Source organism: Eucalyptus grandis, chromosome 8, assembly GCF_016545825.1.
Source record: "Eucalyptus grandis isolate ANBG69807.140 chromosome 8, ASM1654582v1, whole genome shotgun sequence".
NCBI lineage: Eukaryota > Viridiplantae > Streptophyta > Magnoliopsida > Myrtales > Myrtaceae > Eucalyptus > Eucalyptus grandis.
This window is the reverse complement of record NC_052619.1, coordinates 70,846,426-70,863,775: the sequence shown is the minus strand read 5'-3', so window position 1 is coordinate 70,863,775 and position 17,350 is coordinate 70,846,426. Positions and strand designations below refer to the sequence as shown.

At 40.1% G+C, this 17,350-nt stretch overlaps 1 protein-coding gene and 1 pseudogene across 5 annotated transcripts; one reads left to right on the top strand and one right to left on the bottom strand.

Annotated features, from left to right (window-relative positions):
* Positions 1–166: 166 nt before the first annotated feature.
* LOC104415885 (pentatricopeptide repeat-containing protein At5g41170, mitochondrial) lies at positions 167–6,926 on the top strand. 5 transcript variants are annotated; one of them, XM_018861517.2, is made up of 7 exons: positions 167–2,602; positions 3,424–3,565; positions 3,666–3,791; positions 5,433–5,524; positions 5,694–5,852; positions 6,001–6,204; positions 6,663–6,926. In XM_018861517.2, exon 1 carries the CDS (start codon positions 297–299, stop codon positions 2,481–2,483), a length of 2,187 nt encoding a protein of 728 aa, XP_018717062.2. In that variant the 5' UTR covers positions 167–296; the 3' UTR covers positions 2,484–2,602; positions 3,424–3,565; positions 3,666–3,791; positions 5,433–5,524; positions 5,694–5,852; positions 6,001–6,204; positions 6,663–6,926. The 5 variants fall into 5 exon arrangements, with proteins under 5 accessions (XP_018717062.2, XP_039156419.1, XP_039156418.1 ...); XM_039300485.1 differs by having other exon boundaries at positions 5,433–5,852; XM_039300484.1 differs by having other exon boundaries at positions 5,433–5,852; positions 6,649–6,926.
* Positions 5,432–10,188, bottom strand: LOC120287503 (annotated as a pseudogene).
* Between the last annotated feature and the right edge of the window lie 7,162 nt (positions 10,189–17,350).

Here is a 17,350-nt window from a genome sequence, read left to right as displayed (position 1 = left end):
ATTAAAATTTTTCTATTCACTTATCTTTTAAACATTATAAAAGATCATCCTTCAAAAAAATATTTTCTAAATTATTTATTTTTTAGCAAAATTAATGCATTGAAATGGTTTGAGAGAGAGAGAGAGAGAGAGAGAGAGAGAGAGAGGCTCCCATGTAAAAAAAAGCCTTCCCTCCACTTCAAAACTTCAGAAGAGTCTTCAACTGGAAAAACCCCAGAAGTAAGTAAAGAGGCAAAACCCTACACCAAAACCACCCTTTTCGCCGCCGGGGCGACGGCGACCGGGGCCGTTGCCTGATGGTAACGGCCGCTAATGTCGCCAAGCTCCTGTCTTTCTCCCGACCCATGATTCTCGCGTTAACTTTCCCTCGAGGGGTCCGAGTTCCGGGAGGCCTCCTGTTCTTCGCGGGCTCCTCCACCTCTTGCGCTCGGCTCGAGGATGTGAGCGAGTCTGGCGACGATCGTGACTATGCCGAGTCCAAGCGGATGATGGAGCGTTTTGCGTCCCAAGGCCAGCTGGGGAGAGCGCTCGAGGCGTTGAATTCGATGGGCTGTGTGCCCGGGAAGCCGACGGCGTACGATTACAATGCCTTGATGTACCGTTACCTGAAATCGGGAGATGTAGTTCTGGAGGAGTTGGCTGGAGTGTATCATGGAATGACGAGGTTCGGCCCCGCACCCAATGCTCTGACTTTCAATACGCTTCTGAATGGGATGTTGTCTCTTGGGCGCTTGAAAGATGCGTGCTTCCTTGCTCAGGAGATGAGGGAGTGGGGCTTCTTGCCCTCGTTTAGTTGTTTGTCCAAACTGTTGAAGAAATCGCTGGGATTGGGGAGCTTGGCTGATGCGCTCGAAGTGTTTGAATTAATGCTCGAGTGTGAGTATCACCCCACGGAACCAATGTTGAGATCCTTGATCTCTATGCTTTGCAAAAGAGGGATGGTCCAGGAGGCCCATCGAGTTGTGTCCACTCTTTTCGACAGAGGTCATGTTTGTTGTATCTACAGTTGTAATCCGATTGTCTGGGCTTTGTGCAAGTCTGGCCACAGTTATCGTGCTCTGGCGTTGTTATACTGGCTGAAGAAGAGAGGTATTCATCCTAATGTTTGCTCGTACACGGCTTTGGTTTATGGATTTAGCAGGGAACGGTTGTGGGAGGAAGCTTTTCAATGCTTTGATGTCATGAAATGCGATAGATGCAAAGCTAATGTGATAACTTACACTGCTGTTATGAAGTTTCTTTGTGATGATAAGCGGATTGAAGAGGCATTAGCGCTTTTGTCCAAGATGGATAAGGAAGGATACTGTCCAGATTTGTACGCATACAATATCATTCTCCGGGAATTGTGTCGTCTGAATAGACTCAGCGATGTTAAAGAAGTTCTTGGGATGATTGATGAAAGGGGTCTTTCACCTGACCCGTACACATATTCTGCTTTGGCCGAAGGCCTATTAAAAGTCGGCAGAGTAAGGATTGCATGCGATCTGTTATGTGATGCAATTTCTACGGGCTGTAGCCTGGATATTTGTGCATATAATATATACTTGTTGTGTCTATGTCGTACTAACAAAGCCAAGGAAGCTTTGTCTGTCCTGGAATGTATGATGAGAGGGGGGGTTGTTCCAAATACTGTTTCGTTCAACACAATTTTGAGTGGTTTCTGTAACGAAAACAGTATTGATGAGGCTTTACAGATTTTGGACTGTTTTAAATGGAATGGCAGTGGACCAGATGTAGTTTCTTTCAATACAATTTTGTCTAAAGCATGCAGAGAGGGAAACTCTGCAATGATTAGAAGGGTCTTGTACCGTATGGAGTACGAAGGCATTAAGCTTAATGTTGTTGGCTCCACTTGCTTGATTAAATATTTTTGTACAGTTGGAAAATTTTCAGAGTCTTTTAAGCTATTGGAATCCATGATGTGTACTGGACCCAGACCGACAATTGTTACCTTAAATGTGCTTTTGGATAAACTTTGCAAGAATAAGCTACTTGCAACTGCTCACTGGATCTTCTGCAGCAGCAGTCATGGCATTCTTCCTGATATTACCTCATACAATATTCTCCTAAATGCAAACGTGGAAATGAAAAATTATGCAATGACTGGTAAGCTTCTCACGGATATGCATAAACAGAAACTAAATCCCAATGTTGTCACATATGGTACCGTGATTAAGCAGCTCTGTGAGGAAGGAAAGATTTCGGCTGCTCTTCAACTCAGAGATCAAATGATGAAAAATGGGCTTACTCCAAGTATTGCAATCTACAACACCATATTAGCTGCCATGTTTCGGAGAGGGAAGTTCTCAGATGCTAACAGATTATTAACCGCGATGATCATGGAAGGGTGTGAGCCTAGTGAAATTACATTCAGAATTCTTAATCGAACCACATCCAAGGGTTTTTTGAAGAGGTTTCCAAAGATTGCCAAACTTCTTGAGTTTGCCATCTCTAATCATCCTAAAAGTGAATGCCATGGATGATTATTGGCATAGTTTCTTCACATTAAGAATCTGGCTGAAGTGTGGAAGAAGTTGCACTTGCAAGTGGTGTGTCCTTTACCTGCTTTGAGGCTGTCCATAACCTGCATTTGCTTCTTCAGGTCATATTATCTTTACCATCTTTTCAGTGGTTAATTGTGTGGATGCGGACTTTAAATATGAAATATGATATATTACGCTCCTGGAACTGCCTGATGTTGTCTTGGCTAGATTTAAAATTATTTCAAAGTGGGTTTTGTGAGAAATTGTGAATGGTGGTGAGCTAGTGGATCTCTTCATAGAATGTCGGTGTAGAAATGGTTAACAGACAGGGAATAGAAGGTATAGGCTGCAGATAAACTCAAGGCACAAAATACTTTTCTATTAGCTCAATCCAGTCATGGATGTTTTTCCATTATATTTCTTCTACTTTGTTAGGTTAAAGTCGTAACAGTTATATAGAAGAGAATGGAAAAGACATGGGCAAACACTTTGTAGAAAGCTATCAAGTACTTGGATAATATGGAGGATATGGTGCAGCACAGAGCACAGTGGTGTAAGAGGACTCATATAGCTGACCTCACTTATTGAAGGGGAAGAAAAAAAAAGGCCTATGTTACTGGCTAGTTATCTTGGACTGTGATATGTGATTGGAACCAGGATTGAGTTAGTATAACCCAGTCTCAAACTTGAAAGGAATTAGAAAGGGGGAAGAAGGCAACCGGCACGATTGATATACATAAAAAGAAGAAATAGGAAGAGAAGCTTAGAGAATATGTCAGAGTATTTAGCTATAAATTTGATGTGCCTATAGTCAACTTCATTAAAAACGTGAAGAGAACTGTATGTTGCTTATGAGTTAAAGAATAAAAGGAGAATGAAGCATCTCTGACTTGTCAACTGTGGTTTCGTTAAAACTCTATTTTTCTCGGTCCTTTTTCAGCTGGCTGTGAGCCCCACAGATAAGTTTGGACCCATCATTTATACCAAAGATGAAGAATTGGTGAGCAACTCTGCCAGATTGGGTTACACTAGCACCTGGAGATGTTGGATCCTTTACATTTCTCGCACCTTGTCCGATGGAGGTATGGAAGTATGTCTAGATGTGGTTTAGCCAGGTTTTTACTGCTACTATTTCTTCCCATTGCCAGATAATGCCTGCAGTTTTGCCCCATTCATTTGCAGACCCATGTCCGTAGTGATGAAGCTTGAAAGTTGACTTATGGCATATGGGATGAAAATGGTCTGTGAAATGAAATGAAGCTTCAAGGGATATAAGAAGATGACAATGGAAACCCTCAACTTATTTTGGTAAGCAATTTTTTCTGAAAGTACCAGCATGTATTAACACCATCTTTAAGGTTTGTCTGCATTCTTTCCTTCCTGTATCATTTCTTCCTTTGGATTTTACTTTATCAGTTTGTATGATGGAGCCTTTTTTTTTTTTGAAAGAGAATAGAGCTAATATGCTCATAAGCAAAAGATGATGCAGATATATCTCTAGGGAGGAAACCTTCTGTTCCTTTGAGGCTGGCAGAAAAACTGATAATAGTGGATTCCTTTTTTTTATTTTTTTGGGTTTGATTTTCAAAATATCATATTGTGCTTTATTGCATGTTTCTGTGGTGGTTAGAGGCTGCATAAGGCTTGTTGTTTCTTTAAGGAAGTTGAGTCAACTTGATAGTCCAAGGGATGGTTTAAGTGAGTTCACGTATAGTGTTAAAAGCTTGTGTAGTAGTAAGCGTTGTTTTAGAGACTATTTCTGACCACTGCATGATTAAGATTAATATGTTATTCATTTTGTAATGATATTTAGCAGTTGGATTGAAAGTCAATCCTGGTTATTTAGGGCGCGTTTATGGTAACCATTCTATTTCTGTTTAAGAACTATTTTTCTGTTTGGAGTAGAAATTCATTTGATAACGCAATGTCATTTTTTTTTGGAATAAATGTTTTGTTCAGAAATAGGTTTGAAACAGAAATGACTTCTTTATTTCTAGAATATAAATGAGAAATAAAAACTCTTTTTATCGCTTGTCCTCGCTACCCGCCGTCCGCCGCCCATCGTCTATTGTCTGCCGCCTGTAGTTCGCTCGCCAGCCCACCATCCATCATTGTTGGCCATCCATGGCCGTCCGCCGCCAATTGTCTACCTTGTCTGTTGGCCCCCTCGCCACTGCCCACCTACCACTAGCCCCCTTGCCGCTAGCAATTATCACCCGATGCTGCCATCCGCTGGCATTCGAGAGGGAGAAATTTTGTGTCGTTATCAAACGATTTTCTATGTTGAGAACAGAAATTTTGTATCATTATCAAACACGTTTTTTTGCTTAGAAACTAATCTAGGAATAGAAATAGAAAAATCTATTTTTATTCCGGAGATCAATTTCTGACCAGAATAGTTATTATTTGTGCCCTAATGATCAGTAATTTCTAACCATTCTTGACGTATTTAATTTGAATATCCAATTAAAATAACTGCTGAGATATTGAACTGTTTACAGTTACATATAGGATTAGTGAACATGGTTTAGGCTCATATCTGTGCCTTGACCTCATTGTATCCATAAGCAGCTGGATATGTATTCATGCGAATGTAGTTATATAGTAAGTGTTATAACTTATTGCGGGGTTCCTCTTTCACTATCAATCTGTCATCATGATGCACATGGTGAGTGCTCCAATCTTTGTGAAGGCCCATTTCAGGGATGCTAAAACACTTGCCATTTAAGCATTGGGATTGATTGAAAACATTGATGATGGCAGAGAGAATGTTCCCACAATTCATGAATATGTCATTTTGAGCTGTTTCATATATATATGCAGTTGGCTGTAAGAATCAGCTTGGTTTATCATATTTAGATGACTCATGGTGACACAGTATTTGAAAAATTGCATAGTCTATTAGAATAGACTTTGTACATGCCTTTATTCAATTTAATTTTCTTTCAGAAATCTTCTACTAGATGCGGAAGTATAGCAGCTCTGGATCAATATCTGCCTGGAGCCTGGGCGGGGAGGGAAATTTGGGGAGGAGACCTGCAGTATGTTTTGCACTTTCCCAATATGACGTATGCTTGGCAATGAGGCTCTCATGTTTAGCATCTCCATTGAGATTTTTACCAGTCTTGTCATTTAAGATAAAAATTTTGCCCTTTCTTTCTTTCCCTACAATCTCCTTGAATGCCTTCTTTTTGAAGGTCCAATTTCCAGTTTTCAGGTTGAAATGATAGAGCGGAAGGAACCTCTGGCCAAAAGAGGCTACAAATTCCAATGCAGCAATGATGTACTCAAACTCCTCCTCCGAAAGGTAGTAGGGAAAGCTGACTCTGGTCCATCCAGGCTTCACTCCAGCAAAACCCTGTTATAAAGGTAAACTCACAGAAGATTAGTCAAATGCTTAATCTTATATGTCACTAAGAAAACATCTCATTGGTTGAGGGTACTGCCTAATGGATCCTTTGCTTGTATGGCTATTACAGTTTGAAAACTTTCAAGGTTTTATGTAACTGTCTTACAGGAAAGAGAACAAGCATCTTACCTTTTGAATGGCACATCTAAATGCATGGGACTGAGCTTCACTGATGCCAAGTAGGGCATGACCATATGGACTGGCACAAGCGCACCCGCCTCTCGCTTGAATGCCAAAGAGGTCATTGAGGAGAGTGGCAACAAAAGGTCCATGGAGAGGCTTGCCTCTTTCGTTCCCCATTTCTCCCCACAGGTAAAGCCCTCTCTCTCTTCCCTTCTTATTACAATCTAGTGGGGAATTAGTAGTTGAGTATATCAGGAAAGACAATATAGCTTGTCTCTTAGCTGTCTTGTTCCCAAGAATCTCTATGTTCTGGTTTTTGGAGAGCCTTTCCATTGCTTCTTTAATGTACTTGTGCTCCAGTTTTTCGATCACTTCATTTCCCACATAATCTTTCAACCAAAATGCCAATGCTGCTCTTGTGATCTGAATAATTTGTGGAGTCCCAGCATTCTCTCTTTCTTCAATGTCTTCCACGTATAATGTATCCTGCTAGGCAAGTAATTTAACAAGTTACTTGACTGATGAAAATTAGAATGGTTTTTTGGCAATTGCTTTATCTTTTGAATCTTCTCTTATCTTTTGTAACAGATCAATGCTTTTACCTTTCATTGAAGCCATTCACATAATCAACAGTTCCTCCTCCACAGGTTGATGGGGAAATAATCCAAGCCGATAGAGAGCCTTGCTCATGAGCAGGATTCCCGGAGACCCAGGTCCACCGAGGAACTTGTGCACACTCAGGAAGATAGCATCATAACCGTCGACTTCCCCCGATCTCATGTCGATTTCCACATAAGGTGCACTGTTCAAAATTGTATAGTCTTGTAACATTTCCTCAGTTAAGTGCAAACGGTTTTTTTTTTCTTTGGGATTATCTATTTGAATAAAGAGTTCTCCGATTGAGTTAGAAATTCCATGAAACTGAAGGCTCACCTAGCTGCAAAATCAAAGCAAGTAAAGGCACCAAATTGGTGAAGTAGCTTCGCGACAGCTCTTGTGTCAGTGCAAATCCCGGTAACATTACTACAGGCTGAGAAAGAACCCAGAATTGGCCTGTTTGCATCTCGATAAGACTCAAGCTTTTGCCTTAAATCTTCCATGTCTATCGACCCATCTTCATCTAGTCCGATCTCTATGACCTCTGCTAGACTTTGCCTCCATGAGAGAAGGTTCGAGTGGTGCTCGTAAGGCCCAACTAGGACCACCCATCTCTCTTCGCTTGGCATGCACTTAATCATCGTCTCTCTTAGGATCGATGGCACTGCAATGCCCATGACTTCTTGGAGCCGCTTGATCGACCCAGTGGATCCTGATCCGCAGAACAAAATCACGTCCTCAGGTTTACCTCCTAAGCACCGTCTGATGTAGCTCGAGGCCTCGTGCACCGTCTTGGTGGTCCGGTGACCTACGTGGCTATTCGACGTGTGCGAGTTACCTATATGCACATAGGATTGACATTAAGGATGGTCTGCGCACAATTAATCTTGTAGAATGTGTACCGTAGGATTTTGATTATCATAGGATGAAAATGTTTGGGAAAAACTTGAAATGACGATAAATTTGGGTCGGACACCCTCTTTTACACACCTAGAGCCATCAGCTTTATGCATTCGGACAAAACATTGGAAATATTTGACAAAGCACAGGATATAGAAAAGAGGGTTGTGTGGAGAGTTGCAACTTCTCGTCTTATATGCATCGACTTTTTGCCTTGTCTTGTCATACATTGACCTACTGTTTATTAGACAAAGTCCATTGGAATGAAATAGGCGAAAATCTAAGAGGATTGTTCCCTGTTTTGGTCTGCCCACTGAAAATTACTTTATTGTCCACGGGCAGGAATGAGAAAAAGAGAGGCTAAACTAAGGAATTATGGAAAAATACACGACACTGAGATGACTTTAAATATTTGCATCTATTTTATTTCAAATATCGCACTGATTTGAGCATGTCTTTAAAATGCTTCATCTAAATTTTAGGATATGAAACTGTTAAGGTATTCCCTTTTAGGTGTAGAAAAGAAATATTTGCCTAGGAACTTGGAAGCCCGGGGAGAGGGGAGGTAGATTCCCCGTTACTTCTTCAAAAGTGACTATCACCAGGTAGGCAGGTATAGCAGCTTCCCATGTGTGGGGTGAAGTGATAGAACACTCTAATGTTCTTGCTAAATCAATCCATGCTTCGCATAATATCTTGTAACCAAGTTGTCGACTTAGTACCCCCGGTTTACAAGATACCATGCAAGGCATTCGATACTAAATATAATTCAAATGTTGGATGATGAAGTCAAATAATAAAAATCAAAAGTAAAAAATAAAAGTTACCGACATAAACTCTCGTCGAGAGTGACATTGCCTGTATACATATAAGTGCGCAAGTTTCGGTACATGACTGATTGAAATGTTATTACAAAGATCATAAAATGATTTCATTTGTTCGGAGGATGTCAACCCTTCGACAAAGCGGACGCACTCCAATAATGCATTTGACTTGCAAAGAATTGACCAACGGAGGAGTTTCCTTTTTTAGGAAAATGACGTATTAGCTTAGGAAATGCAATGGAAAAAGTGCCAAAAAAGTCTTAAATTTTTTGCGTTTGTGCCAATTTAGTTCTAAATCTTTTTTCGGTGCCAATTTAGTCATAAACCTTTTTAAGTTGTGTCAATTCAGTCATTTCCGGCAATTTTGACCGGATTTTGCTGACGGACGTCGGCCGGGCCGACGTGGCTGATCGGCGCCGACGTGGACAACTTTTTAATATTTTAATATTTTTAAAATATTTTTTTATTTTTTTTTGTCTTTTCCTCCAGCCGGTCGCCGGGGTCCAACGACCGGCCGAGGCGATCGCCGGCGAGGGCGAGGGCGAGGGCGGGGCGAGGGCGAGGGCCAGGGCGAGGGCGAGGCCGACCTTGCCGGATCTAGCGAGAGTCGAGCCTCGCCGCCATGGGTGAGGGCCATGGGCGATGGGCGAGCCTCACCCATGGCCGCCTTGTCGGATTCGGCCATGGGCGATGGGCGAGGGCCGGCGAGGCTCGATTTCCCCGATCCGGCGGGGCGAGCCTCGCCCATGGCCGCCGCTCGCCGATCCGGCCATGGGCGATGGGCGAGGTCAAGCCTCGCCCCCTCGCCCGGCCTTGCCCGATCGGGCCATGGGCGAGGCTCGCCCTCGCCCGGCCGAGGCGAGCCTCGCCCATGGCCGGTGAGGGCCGGTGAGGCTCGACCTCGCCGAGATCCGGCGAGGGCGAGCCTCGCCCATGGCCACCTCGCCGATCGGGCCATGGGCGAGGCTCACCCTCGCCGGCCTCGCCCATCCGGCGAGGGTGAGCCTCGCCCATGGCTCGACCTCGCCGAGATCCGGTGAGGGCGAGCCTTGCCCATGGCCGCCTCGCCGCATCCGGCGAGGTCGGCCTCGCCCTTCCGGCGGTCGCTTTTGGCCGGTCGCGGACCTCGGCGACCGGCTAGAGGAAAAAAAATAAAAAAATAAAAAAATATTAAAAGTATTTATAAAATATTTAAAAAATAAAAAATATTAAAATATTATTAAAAGTTGTCCACGTCAGCGCCGGTCGTGCCACGTCAGCCGGTCGGTGTCCAGTCAGCAAAATCCGGCTAAAATTGGCCGGAAAGGACTGAATTGGCACAACTTAAAAATGTTTAGGACTGAATCGGCACCAAAAAAAGTTTATGACTAAATTGGCACAAAGGCAAAATGTTTAGGACTTTTTTGGCACTTTTCCCGAAATGCAACTGTAGATGAATTGTGTCTATGGCTGTCCGTGTGCGAAATTAGAATAAAAATCTCTTAAGACACTTGACACACGTACCGTAAAACGGAAGGATGTTGTCGACGATGAAGTCCTCAACGTAGCGGATGCAGCGGCCGGAGGCGGTGCTGTCAGCGTATGTGAGCCGTCGCCTGCCGAACGGTGAGTCAAACTTGGCGTCGCCGCCGATGATCTGAGAGCGGAGCCACGAGACCTTCTTCTCCACGTCGGAGATGCCTCCCGCCACTGCTGGGACTCCCACTCCAAGCTTCCGAAAGGATGCGGAGTGCTTGCACAGATCACTCCTTGATGGTAATGGCGATGGTGACGGACTACTCTTGCCATTTCTTGGGTTGATGTACTTGTTAATGTTGTTGAGATGGGGTTGCCTGGGTTGCTCTAGTTCCATCTGCCAAGCGAAGAAGAAATTAACAGGAGATCAAAATGGAAGCAGAATATTTCCGAAATTATATTTGAGGGTATGGGGGAAGGAATGACTCATCCCCTGGACTTAAATAGAGAGGGTTTGGCGTGAGTGTATAAGGGAAAGAATGACTCATCCCATGGACTAAAATAGAGAGGGTTTGGCGTGAGAAGTCAAAATGGAAGCAGAATAATTAATTAAGTAATTATATATAGATTCTGGTGGGCGTGAAGTATATAGAGTCTGGAGCGCATGTGACTCTGGGTTGGCGTCTTGGATTCGAACGCCCATTGGCTCTCTCTGCTCACAGACAGACTTGATGCTTTTTTTTGATACTTCTTTCCGCTGGACACCGCGCATCCCCATATTCTTTTTTTAAATTGTGGCTGGCGAGGGTCCGCGAGGGGCCCACGAATGAAGGCTGCCAAGCCCTTGTTAGATGGCTATGAGGTCAAAGGCCACCCTCGCCCTTGTGGTCAGGTGAGGCTTGGTGGTCCTCACCCGCACTTGACGATGGCCTGAAGGCTGCGACCCTTGCAAGCGGCCGGCAGGGCTCGGATGCCCTCACCTAGTGGCCAACAAGAGTCATCATGACCTGGGTGAAGGCTGCCCTTATGGCCTCTTGCGAAGGCTTAGCAGCCCTTGCCTGCGGCTGGCAACGGCTTGTGCGAGGGCTGTGACCCTTGCCAGCTACAATTAAAAGAAAAAAAAAAAAAAAAAAAAAAAAAGAAGAAAAGAAAAGATAATACAATATTTAGAAAAATATTGAAAATTTATAAATTTATTTACATTAACGCCGGTTGTGTTAATTAAGATAGCCACGTTCACATCAATGATTTCTAGCGAAACTGGCGGATAAATTTAATTGACACAAATGTAAAATATTTAAGATTAAAGTAGTTCGATTGAAATATTTAGAATTAAATTGGTACTAATAGAATATCTGTAAGACTTTTTTGGTGCCTTTTCCTATAATGATATGCTTGATTCTATGCATGTTATAACGCTTTGTCTAAAACTAAAAATCCCACGCTGGACGCGGAACTCTTGTAACTACGGTGAACGAGACTGCTATGGTCGCTCGTTTCTACCTTTTTCTCCTTGACTACCTGACTTTTATCAGTCTATTCCAGGATGATAATGGACCACTTATGGAGTGCACCCTAACCAGCGGTCCATATCTTTGAACTCAAAGTTGATCCTTACCTAATCAATAAAAGAGTAGAAATAGAAATTTTTACGGTCGGCAAATGGTCCATTATCATCCTCTGTTCCAGCTCACGATGCCTAATCCCATAAAAACACGGGGCTCGCCGAATCTGGGGATTCATCTTCTGCCTTTGCTGCTTCTGATTGGTGCATTGACGTCAATTTAAGTAATTCATTTCCCACACGGTCGTGCCCCATACCATTTGCTCAATTCCACGAGAATCGCACTTTTTAGAGAGAGAGAGAGAGAGAGAGAGACTTCCTTGGAAACTATACCTCATAGCTTGTTTTATTCCATATCAACTAATAAAAAAACAAATGTATGTAGCATCAATAAACCTCTTCCATCTTCTCTGTCATGTGAACATTTGTATGGATGAGGTGGACAGGACAAACTAATCTTTTTATTTTTAATGAGTACCATAAACTATTTGTGCGCGCGCACACCAACGATCAAAAGGAATCAAGAAAATGGGAGTTAGGGTTATTTTGGGGAACCATTAAGATGTGTATAAACTATTTGTGTGTGTGCACGCCAACAATGAAAAGCAATCAAGAAAATGAGAGTTAGGGTTATTTTGGGGAGCCATTAAGATGTGTATAAACTATTTGTGTGCGCACGCCAACGACGAAAAGGAATCAAGAAAATGGGAGTTAGGGTTATTTTGGGGAACCATTGAGATGTGTTTGGGAACATTTTTATTCTCAAGAATAATTTCTATTTGAAAATATATATTTTTCTATTTTTTTTGGACGAGTTTCTGAGTTGAATAACTCGTTTGAGACTATACATAATTTATATTTTTGGAATAGAAAAAGAATAGAAATGCATTTGATATGATTGTAAAAATTCTTATTCCCATTTTTTTTTCTTATAATTATAAAAATGTTAGTGAAGATTTAACAATTTATATTTGAATAAAACTGAACTTCTATAAAGATTTAATTGATTGAGATATTCTACGATGACCTTAGAAAATCTGATGTGCATAGACCTTATGTGCTTTTTAAACTACAAGAAAAAGAGCAAACATTGCTTGGTAGAATGAGCAATGGTGAAACAATTGATGATAGAAGCAATTTTTGGTGTTTTTGCACAAATTCATCAAACAAATGACATCATAAATATATGGAAGATAGGCTTATTTGACTGCTATAAACATAAGACAAACGGTAATGCAAAATACTTGTTTAGAGCTATATAATTTTCTATTAAAACAAAATTGTAGATGGTTTTAAAGGATGTTTTTAGTAGAATCTTAAGGGAAGAAAACCGGAGTCGCTAAATTTTTCGACCTAGCATTGTTTCTAAAAGAAAACGGCATTCAAAAATCCATATTGTAGATCCTTAAAAGCTTATTCAATTTTGTATTTAATTTTCAATTTTTTTGCATTTTTTATGCTAAATTAATTCTAAACTACAATTAACACTAAAATCTAATAAAACTACTCAAAATCCAATTTCTAAATTTTTCCTAAATTTATGAATTTTTATTTATTTTTATTCTGAGAAATAAGGACTTGGATTGGGTCAGGAGACCAGACCTCGTGTCAATTCTGTAATGACAAGCATGAGGTTACATTGAGCTTTTCTTTTTTCTAAAATGGCGTTACTTTTCTTTTTATTCCTAAGAATAAAGAAGTAGGCCTTTTCTACATTTTGTTTTTGTTCCAATTTTATTCTTGGTTATTAATTTGTTCCGAGGAATAAAAAATTAGTTGACACCATCAATCTGAATCCTGTTCTTTTTTCCGTTTCGGAGAACAAAAGAATAGAAAAAAGAAAAATAAAATGATTATCAAACAAGGCCTTAGTTTTTTCATTGACCTTAATCTTACAATCAATGAGGCCATTATAGGTTAGACAAGATTTAAAGGAAAATTCCAAATAAGGGCTTGAAGTGCCCTTATTTTCTTAAAAATAGGTTGAAAGTGGATGTTGTGTCAAATAAGGACCTAAAGTGGCCATATTAATCTCAAATAAGGGCCTAAAGTGGCTATGGTAGTTTCAAGTAAAGGCCTGACCTCGTTGGTCATTGTCCGGCTAAATATTCCGATAAGTCAAAGGGTATTTTCATTGAAAGACTATTTTTATTTTAAAATATTATTGTCTTTCTCTCTCTTTTTTTGGGCGAAGGCTTGGCGATCTCGCCAGCTGTTGGCTAGGGTTGCAACCCTAGCTGGTCGAGGGTGAGGGCCGGTCTTGCCTGTTGCTTTCTACGGTGGCCTCGCTGAGGCAAGGCCATCTTTTACTGGCTGTTGGCAAGGTGACCCTCGTGCAGATCTGGCGAGGCTAATCTCGCCTATGATTGGGGAGGGTGACCCTTGTCCAACCCTCTTTGGGTATCGTTAGTGGTCGATCGGCCACTGGCAAAGAAGAAGAGAAAACCAGTAAAAAAGGAAAAAAGAAAAAAAAGAGGAAAAAATGAAAAATTCAAAAAGGTAAAGGATGAAAATACCCTTTACTAACAGGAAAGCCAAGCCTTTATTTAAAATTGATATAACCACTTTAAATCATTATTTGAAACAATTTTACTTCATGCTTTTATTTGGAATAAGATTAACTCCAGATTCTTATTTGAAAAAATGAGGGCACTTTAAACACTTATTTGATATTTTCTCCAAAATATTACATACGTACATATATATATGTATATGATTTTTTTGGGCTGCGTGCTAAATTAATGCAATTACATAATTTGGATTGTTCAATTATTTCGTTAAAAGAAAGGATTTTTGTCCATGAAGGTAGATTTCGGAAAAAAAATTTGGTAAGTGTTAAAAAATCTTAGTAAAAAATTATAGGCTATCTGATTATTCAATAATTTGTTATTAATTTACTGGCATTTCTATGAAATACCAGATTTGAACAGCCTGCAAAATACCAATTTTTTGTAATTACGTAATTTACACAATTCTACTGTTACGTTATAATTTCTTAAAAAGTTGGTAAGTGCTAATAAAATGCTGTTGAAAAATTATGTTTCACCTGACTTCTAAGTAACATGTTGATTATTTATTATCATCTTTACAAAATTACTTTCTTTTTTACAGTTGGCTAATTAACCATTTTCTATGTTTTTATAAGCATTTATACACTTTCTTCCTAATACTCGAGATTTACCAACTTTTATATGAATTTGTTGATCTTTATTTCTGTGTCTTACCAATTTTTCTCCCGTTATGTTACTAGCTAGTTTAGGTTAACCAACTCTCATCTAAGTTGCTTACGGATGCTTATTTATTTATTTTTATTTCATCAATTTTTCTATTAAGTTACCTCTTTTATTTGTCTTGCTTTCCAATGCATTGAATTTACCAACTCTTTTTAGAACTTTCCAATAGTAATAAGAGCAATTATGAACTTTTCTTCAATTGGAATATCAACTAGTTATGTGTTACTGCCTCTTTTTGAGTTGGCTATCAATAATTATTTATCTATTTTAATTACCAATTTCTCTTTATCTCTAAGAAAAAAATAAATATAAGGAATTCAAATGAGAGATGGTAAATTGAAACTAGTTGGTAATTTAGTATTATAAAAATTGTTCGGTCTAATTTAGATTGGTGATTTCACATTTAAATTGAAAAAATTGAAGCAATCGTAATTTATGCAAACGAATATTAGTAATTTCATACAAAAATGTATAATTTGCAAATTTTAAAAAATATAGAAATTTTCTAAAAGTGTTGGTAAGTTAGCAAAAAGTTGTAAGAAAAAAAAATTGACCATTTTTCTTACCTAATGGTTGTTTGACACTTATTAAAACTTATTGAAATTTATTGGTACGAATAGTACTTCTTGGCACGGAGTAATAGATTATCCATCTCATAATGCATGATAATATTATTATTGAAATCTTTATTATATATTTTGACTGTTTGTTGGATGTAATTTGTAGCTTTCACTTCCAGAAGAAGCAAAGTTGTTTACGGTCTATGCAGTTTCCGATGCCGTATGAAATTGAACTACAGAACAACATATTCCTTTATACGCCAAATGCATTAGTTTAGTGCATAAACATATTATGAAATCATTGTATACTGTTTATAAGCTCTTTACAATGACTTTATAAGCCTTCCCTTTAACATTTGGCGTTTTGTTGCGTGTTTCTGGGGGTTGGATGCTTCTTTAAGGAACTCAAGACCACTTGATAGTTCTAGAGATAGTTTATTTATTTATTATTATTTTTAAATCTTACTCTTCTTTTCTATATAAATGTGTGTGCGATGCTCACGTGAATTGAATCTTGGACCTGTTACTCTCCGGCCCTACCCCTCAATCCCTTTATTAGAAGGGCTGCATTCCTATTGGCACTCGAGGGATGATTTTTTTTTTTGGGTAAAATGGCACTCGAGGGATGGTTTGAGTTATCTTACAGCATTAAAAGCTTGTGCAGTGGTAAGCCTTATTTCAGAGACGATTTCTAAAGAAGAAGTAGTATTATTATTTAGGGTGTGTTTGTTTCACTAAAAGTATTTTACCGGAAAGTGTTTTCTGGATTTTCAGCCGTTTGGTTCTCTAAAAAGGATTTGGTCAACGGAAAACACTTTCTGGTCGACATAAATATTACGTATTATTTTAGGAAAACGAATTCCTCCCCCTCAAAAGGTGAAAACACTTTCCCTTTTCAGCTTTTTGCCTCTAACCTTTCACTTTTTCTCTCCATACGCTGCTCTCTCCCTTCGCTCTTTTGCTCGTCTTCCTTCTTCAGCTCTTCTTCAACGACGCGCATCTTCTTCTCCATTGAAGGTCCAGATCTTCTTCTTCATCATCGAAGGTCTGGCTCTTCTTCAACGACGCTCAACACGGTTCCAGGTTCTCTCTCCTCTCCAATTTGAGAATAATCTCAGAATTATTTTGATCGATGCTTTACATCGTTGAGTTGATGTTGATTCTCCGCGTTTCCGTTCATCTTCTTCAAGCAATTGAAGTGAAACGCCCCTCAAAGCCTCTCTCTTGATCCTCTGCGTATTCCATAAGCTTCTACCTTGCCGATCGACACCGGAATCCGCCGCTCACCTTGCCACATCCAGTGCTCTTCAGATCGCGATGTTCTCGCACGCTTGAGCTTCAAATCCGTGTGCTCCATCAATTGACTCAAGTTTATTGACTGACAAATTTCAGGTGGCTTTCGGCAGCTGCTTCTAATTGCTATCTTGCTTTCGAATCGAATGTTGAGCACGGAAGGACGGAGAGTTTTAAGAACTTTTCAGGGAGCTTAATGACTCCGTTAGCTGTGTTAGGTTATCTGCATCTTACAGGGAAGTTAGAGTTGAGAAAAGTATTCCGTCAGTGTATGCACTCATTGTTCTCCTCCAGAGCTCGTTTGAGTCATTTCTAAAGTGTTGATGATTTGCGTGGTTTGGATTTTTGCACAAGTTCGGGGGTACCTGCATAGGGTGGAATCGTGTCGTGCAGATGCTTGAGTTCTTTTCCAGGGAAATGTGTCTATATTTGGCATTTACTAGTTCTTTAATTGTTTCGAGGTGAGCTGACTGGTGTTATTTTATTTCAAGGTTGGACTCTTCTTGGGTGCATGTTTATGTGTTTATTTGCTCGCGCATGTAGAGTGGTTTGGAGCCTTTGTGCCCTTTAATTAGCTGAATACTACTATATATCGTTGAGCAGCAATTTGGAGAACAGAACCCTTTGTGATGTCAATTGTATCCTGTGTTTTCAAGATGTTCTACAGAGTCATAGAAGAGAGGCCTTGTTTTCAAGAAGTTGTGCAGAGTTAATAGTTTAGCATGTATAGATGTGCTTGTCATAAGTTTTTAATCTCACTCGTTATTGTGGTTTTGTTTTCCTGCAAGTTGCAGGACTAAAACTTACATGCTACATAGTGCTTTTCTAGTTATTTACGACAGTCTTTGGCAACACTCCATGCCAAAAAATCCTGTCGCTTAGGCTAGCTTTTCTAGTTATTTGTTAAGA